This window comes from Zingiber officinale, chromosome 4B (genome assembly GCF_018446385.1).
Source record: "Zingiber officinale cultivar Zhangliang chromosome 4B, Zo_v1.1, whole genome shotgun sequence".
NCBI lineage: Eukaryota > Viridiplantae > Streptophyta > Magnoliopsida > Zingiberales > Zingiberaceae > Zingiber > Zingiber officinale.
In genome coordinates, this window is record NC_055993.1 from 72,128,737 (window position 1) to 72,136,127 (window position 7,391).

Here is a 7,391-nt window from a genome sequence, read left to right on the forward strand (position 1 = left end):
GCTTGGATGCTTGGAAAAATGTGTTTGAAAAAGACGGTTGCCAGGTTAGCCAGAGGGGTAATCTGGGAATTGATTTTCGAAAATTCTACCTTTTGGTAAATACAAAATCATGATGCACTTTTTGATAAATACATTAAACTAGTATGTCTTTTGATAAATTATCATATATTCTTAATTATAAATCAGTTTGCTAGCTGAGTATACGATGACTTTCTTAAAAAAAAAAAAAAAAAAAAAAAAAAAAAAAAAAAAAAAAAAATACTGATCACTTTCTTCGCTATTATTTCCGCGTTTATATTTGTGACATGACAGCTGAGAATTAATTTTACTGACAAACCTATACTGAACTAGAGCTTAGAATCCCAACCCCATCTCTTTGAGAGGCAATTAATTCAGTGTTTTAGCTGTCCTCTCGCAGTAAAGGCTATATAGCCACTTTTTTATTGAGCATCGTAGTCATTAGTGAAGCATAGTTTACTTGCTAAACCATGACATGCAACTGGAATCTAGAAAGTGAAGAAAGCTTTACGCTCACATAAATCTGGCCACTACTTAAGCCCAGAAGCTATATATATAAACCAGCAGATGAGCCTTCACGTCCCTTAATTCGATACTGCAAAATTAAGAATAGTTTAATCAACTCAACAGTAGTAATTAATAAAAAAAGGTACAGCAACTATAGCTGTCTAAGAGATGGAGCAGGTAAAAAAAAAGTGATATTAATATTTTAAATGACAATCTACCGAGTCGCCTGACTTTCTAGCCGTGCATGTGACAGATCAGAATTAATTAGGGATTAAAAAGATTATATTAAAATTGAAAAGTCTATCGATTCTGGGCAGTGCAGGACAAGCAATAAATGAAACTTCATACGTAAAGTTTCATACGTAAAGAACAGTGGCAAGAATGTCTTCTTCTTCCCTATCTCATGTTCTAATTGATAAGATCACGTAGAAGTCTTAGCTTGTTGTTGAATTACAAACTATATACTAATCAAGTACTGCCAAATAATTTTTATCTTAAAGCCTTGTTGTAAATCTTTTAGATGTAAACTTTCAATTAGCCAGGTTAATTTAATATTATATTGTTTATGTATTTGTGTACTTTTATAAAGGAGATGATGATTCCATAATGTGAGCTTATAATGAAGGTTGTTACATAATTCTATATATACAACCAATCTTGTTCAATGGTATATATCAAAGACTTTTTTAATATAAAAAAGTGGTATTAAACTGAAGTTGTGAAATATTAGAATAATATACCATCTAGGCCGCCCTTCTTCATACTGGGTGAAGTAATTAATAGAAAGACAAGTTATCTGATATAGAATGTACTTTAGTGAGCATTAGACGGTTTTCTATTCAAAGGTTTAGATCTCATTAAATCTTCAAGCCACTAAATATGTCACCTTGACCAACGATTTCTCCAAGCTCCATGTACATTTCTATAAATCACTGCACACTCAAACACATACATGTGAAATAAAACAATAAATTCTAATTAAATTTTTTTTATAAAAGATCAAAATTCAAGATCACACTGCACCACACGATGGCCACTATATTATTTCACAAAGATTTATAGACATGTTGGATGATGAGTTGTAGCATTAACTAAATCTATCTTACGAGGTGATTATATAGGCTACACATGGTTGATGAGAAGGAGTTGATAGAAAATTAAAACACATGTCAAGACCTTGTGAATGAGTTGGTTTAGGGTGAAAATCTTTGATGGTGAGTTATTCATAAGTTTGCTACTTGATTCAATCTTATAATGGAGACTCTTAGTTGATAAAAGATATGATATGACTCTAAAAAAAAATGATAAACCCGGTAACATCGAACATAAGATGACCAATCTAGTCCCAGAGAAATTTTCCACCGACCGCAAAGATAAATCGGTAAACACTTGTATGATATCACTCTAAAGTACTCTACAAGAGGTGAAAAATAAATGTATTGCATAGGATTTAGGGTTTTATTAAAGGAGAACATAGCATTGCATTTAATATTCAATTTGAAGTGAATGACTAGTATAAGTTCAAGAATTTCAATAACAAAGATCTAAATCTAGGCTCAATTTTAGAATTGCAATAGGCGCTAGACATATGATCAAGATAGTGTGAAAACAATTGAGTAGAGGATATATAGTGTTTTTGTTGTCATTTCACGAAGAAAAATACATCTTTTATATATATAGTACTTTGATATTTAGTTTAGCTTGTGCACGTTTATCCTAGGAGAGAGACATTTCATTGAACTTTTGATTGAGGTATAATCCAAGGCCATTAGTTTAGAAAATAAATGGAGGTTAATTAGATACACTAAGTTGCAACTGTCAAACTCATTTTACCTAGAGTAGCACATCAAATCTCGGAGTAAGTGGTCTTTCTCCTAAAATTTACATAGTAGCTAATTTCACTGAGTGGATTAATTAAATTAAAATGAGCACCATTATAGGTTTAGTGGAGATTTAAGGATAGCTCATCATTGTAGGCAGATCCAAATAAAACACTAATAAGATTGAGTAACTTGTGTGATTTAGAGATATCATAAAAGATACTTAATTAAGATGGTTATCATTTATAGAGTACTGTTCAAGTAGCACAATGCATCTCCATATATACAAAAAGAATAATATTTTTTTTGGTTATCTATATATATTTGAAGGGATATAGGTGATCAATCATTCTCCATGGTCAGAGTAGCGTCATTGATGAGATAAGTTGAATAGATGAACGTGGGCATTGAGTGACACAATAAGCAATAGAGAATAAGTTGATGGGCCCATTAAATAAGTTGATGGGCGTTGATGTGGGGAATGTTAGGTTCGACTACATATTGGGACTAATAAGATAATCTATTGTCGAAGTGACAAATAATCCACATTTAAGATTTTAGATGATTTTCAACATGGTTTTACATGATAAAAACTAGGGATGTGAATTTGTTGAGACAAAGTAATGAAGGTGGTGTATGACTAAACGACTAGTAAAAAAATTGGTTTTTTTAGAAGAGTTTTATTGTTTAAAGAGAGCACTAAAAGTGACTTTTTTTTTCTCGATTGATGCTGTGAGAAATGTCTAAAAAGGTTTAAGAGGCCTCTTATAAAAGGTTCAAACATTAATATATATTTGACTTAGCTTGTATACTTTTGCTCACAGATTATATAAATTTAGATTTTCTTTTTGGATGTAGATCCACATCGAATTAACCACAATAACTTGCCCTTGACCTTCTTTTCCCTACATTTGTATTATTTAACAAAGGGAGATAAAGATTCCACTCCTTGTGGACTTATGGCAAACATTATTATGCATTCTAAAGGGATCAAATTTAATAAATGGTATTAGCTAGAGAAGTCTCCAACTCCACCTAATAATATCAAAGACATCGTTAATTTCTACAAATCTCGTTTAATAATCCGCTAGATACTGAAAAGCATGTGAACTTTCGTAGTTTACATTTTCATTAAAAAGGTACTATGAATCACAATCTTATCTTCTTTCACAAGAGGATGTTTTCATGACTCAAACTCATGACTTTTATATCACACAACATCAATTTTATCATTGCACAGGACTGTATTATATTATTAGTTTAAAATAATATGAAAACAATATCTACAGTAATCACTATGAAGCAGCTGGAGTCAAAAAGCAATCACAGGGATGATAAAATGTGAAGCCTTTCTTTTGAATTTGCATATGCATATGCATGTATGTATGCATACTGGTCGCGAACATCGAGGAGCAAAGCTCATCGACAAGCATCTAAAAGCAAAGAGGAACAGTGGAAATATATAGCACTTGCTAAACAGTTCGAGGTCCGTTTTTTTTTTTAATCAAACAGTTCGAGGTCCTTCCACATAGCAAGAGATTGAAAGAGAAAGAGACAGAGGGTGCTCACTCGTTTGTAGACAAATTAAGGCACAACTAGGCACGACCGAGCACACCGACCTTTTTCTTCAGGCGTTTGCACCCTCCGCGGCCGTGCCGACCTAAACTCGACATCCACCCAGAGTACGTACAACAACAACAACAACTCGGAAACAAAAAAGAAAAGAAGGATAGTTAACCCTAAAGGAGAGTAGTAAACCCTAAGAAGAAGACTAGCAACAGTTGTTGCAGTAGTAGCAGAGAGAGCTGGAGAGAGAGGGTGTGTTTTTTTGTGCGTGTGTCGTCCTTGGGCACTTAGAAAGGAGTGACTCCCGTGTTTGCAGCAGCAGCAGCGACAGGGCCAGCGGCTGTGGGGTAGAAGCCCTCCTTGGGAAGAACATCCTCAGCGCCTTCCTGCAAATTAAAGATACAAGAGAGGAAAAGAAAAAGTTGAGGTTGTAGTTGTAGTAGTGGTGCATATGGTGGTAGAGAAGTGGCTTGTAAGATTCTTCTGCTCTGATCTACCTTGTATATATATTCGAGCTAAAACCCAGAAAAAGTAATCAAAGAGGAAGGGGAAGAGATGTGACCAGGGGATCGATAAGCTCAGGAACAAATTTAACTTTAGGGTTTTAGAACACACGAAAAACAACATCAACAACACATGGTTTCGCTGGTTTACCGGGAGCTGGCGCAAGCTGGCCTTCTTCAGACCCTGATCGGGCATCAGGCCGAAATGGATGTGCGTGAAGTGGGCCCACTAAAACAGCAAATTTTATAAAACTTTAAGTCACTAATTAATTAACTAATTATAGAGGGGAAATATTAAGTAAGATCTCTGGCATTTAGCTTACGTTCTTTGCAGCAGCGCTGAAGGCTTCTCTGTGCGTGATGTCGGGATTCCCAGCCTTAATACGTTGGATTTCGTCCCTGCATTTGGTTTTAGTTTGACCATGAATGTGCAAAAGTTAAAAGATTGATCCATGAACGCCTTCTAAATTAATTAGAACATTTCACTCTTCACAATTACTTGATGAAGCGATTGTACGCAGATGGAACTCTTTGCCTCTTCTCTGGTGCTGCACAGGTTCAGTGTGATCAGTTTACGCTAGAACGAGTATAATATATATATATATATATATATATATATATATATATGCACTTAGCTTGCGCTATTTCTTATGTACATTAATAATCATCAAGAAGATTTGGGAGGAGAAGGAGCTATGATGAAGGGGACAAAAATGGAAAAGCCGAATGGGGGAGGAGAGGCACACTATTGCTACAGGGAAGAGCTTGAAGGCGCGGTACGCAGCAGTGCAGTTATTGCGACAGATGGCTTTCCTCTGGTAGACCACAGACCAGAAGACAAGCTCCATGTGTGACTATGCAATAAGCTTCTGAAAAACACATTCTCGCTATTTTGTTTGCATTCTACTCGATTGCACAGTCTTATGCCTCCCTCGCAATTATTCCTTTTGCTGAAGGCTGGAGAAAGATGATGATGGTGGTGGAGAGAAAATAATGTAGGGTTTCAAGTTAGTGTAAGTGCAAGTGTAATTCGCACGTCCTAATTAGAGGAAAGCGAATTAAGATCAGTTTAAGATGAGGAAGCTAGTAGCTAGCTAGGAATAACTCACGTCTGTTGACCATCGAGGTGCGTGGAAGTTGGTCATCTTCCATCCCATTCGCTGCAGGCCCCATAGTGTTGCCGTCGCAGCTATTGCTAACGGCGGCGTTGCTGTTGATTAGGCTGCTGCTGCTCCCGTTGTTGCAGCTGTTGCTGTTATTAGCATTGCACAGTGACGACGGATCCAGCAGTAAATTTGGGGGCTGGCACTGTAGCTCCTCCTGATCCGTTAACCACATGGTATGTGTATATATATATATATATAGTTAGGGAAATAACCAAAATAATCACAAGAAGAGCTGACAGAGATGTGTGCATAGATCGATCATGTACCAGGAGGTTTTGGTGGGGCGGGTTGAAGCAAGCATGGCTGAGGTGGTGAAGCTGGTTGGTGGCGGCCGGGAGAAGAAGACCTCTCATGTTGACCGAGAGGAGGTTCGTGCAGTGGCCACACCTCACCGTTACCGTCTTGAAAAAACTGATGTAGGGCACGCTTACCTGGAGAATCAATCATGCAACATCAGCAAGAAGAAGAAATTCATGAACTCACACAACTAATGAGGGAGAGGAACAAGGGAATTTAGAGGTAAGAAGAAGAAATTCATGAACTAAAATTAAAGGTGCGAGATGTATGCATGAGCATATGCATATGCACATGATAATGTACCGCGAGGACGGTGTCGCAAAAGTTACAGTGGACGTAGCAGAGTTGCTCGGAAGGCGGTGGGTAGAGGCGTTCCAAGGAAAAGGCGGCTGAGGAGGATGACATGGTGGCGGGTGGCCAACAGAACCGATCGATGGAATGGAAGGTGAGGGGGCGGAATCGACTCCCTGCTGCTCTTGCGGCTAGCTGCTGTAGTTGTGGTGGTAGTAGTAGTAGTCGTCGTAGTTTCGTTGTCGCCTGAGACTGAGACTGGGACTGCTACTGAGAGCGAAGAATAAGATTCTTCTACAAACTACTCCTCACTATGATTCTTGATTTGATGCCTTGATTTGATGCTTTGATTGGTGGATGATTCTTTATTTCCTCGGATCTGTAGTTCCCCGATTTGAAAAATATTTGAAGAGGAGAGAAGCCAGCCACAGAGAGAGAGAGAGAGATCAGGAATGAACGGAAAGATGGCGGAAAGAAGAAAGAGAAGAAAGGAGATAAGGAAGAGATCAACAAAGAAAGGAAATATAATTCTGGAGAAAGTGTGGTAACATATAGACCCAAATAAACAAGGCAAAGAAAGACTATCGTCCCTCCCTCTCCTCTCCTCTCCTCTCCTCTCATATAAACACACTACAGCCACGGCCACCACATCATAACTCGCTATTGTTTAAAGAACACTAAGGTATGTGGATGGACTGGTCCCGTTAGAAACAATGTTTCAACTAAAGAATGTTTATTATATTTATATATATAGCTAGGCTACAATCAATTTCAATTCCTCCGTATATATCTCAATTGAAATCAGTGCAAGCCATTACATGCAAATCTTTGTGATCTACAATTAATATAGTTTCAGATCAAGCATAGACTTAGTTCAATGGATTTTCACTAAAGATTGTTTGTGAGCCCCTAGAGTACGGCAACAATTTATGGTGCCTATTCCCCCCATACTCTGCGGACATTTAAAACAAAGTTTTATGAAGAGAGTACATAGAATTGAAAGACAAGTCCGTGAAGGCTTATTAATGGACCTTTCACTACCCAAAGAGAAAATTAATCCAAACATATATAGGAGGAAATAATGAAATCAATTGTGTACAACCTCGAAAATCACTACTATGGATGTCATGCCCCCCCGAAGGTGTAGCCGAGTTGGTACTCGAACAAGGATTGCCATCAATGAGACATGTTTTGATTCTCGACAGATGTCAATACTACTTTGG

General features: G+C 37.3%; 1 protein-coding gene across 1 annotated transcript; it reads right to left on the reverse strand.

Annotated features, from left to right (window-relative positions):
- Positions 1–3,814: 3,814 nt before the first annotated feature.
- On the reverse strand, positions 3,815–6,807 carry LOC121975139 (protein YABBY 4-like). The gene is made up of 7 exons (XM_042526566.1): positions 6,181–6,807; positions 5,847–6,011; positions 5,524–5,734; positions 4,914–4,962; positions 4,738–4,813; positions 4,566–4,643; positions 3,815–4,297 (listed from the first exon to the last, which is right to left on the reverse strand). Exons 1-7 carry the CDS (start codon positions 6,280–6,282, stop codon positions 4,199–4,201), a joined length of 780 nt encoding a protein of 259 aa, XP_042382500.1. The 5' UTR covers positions 6,283–6,807; the 3' UTR covers positions 3,815–4,198.
- Positions 6,808–7,391: the final 584 nt, after the last annotated feature.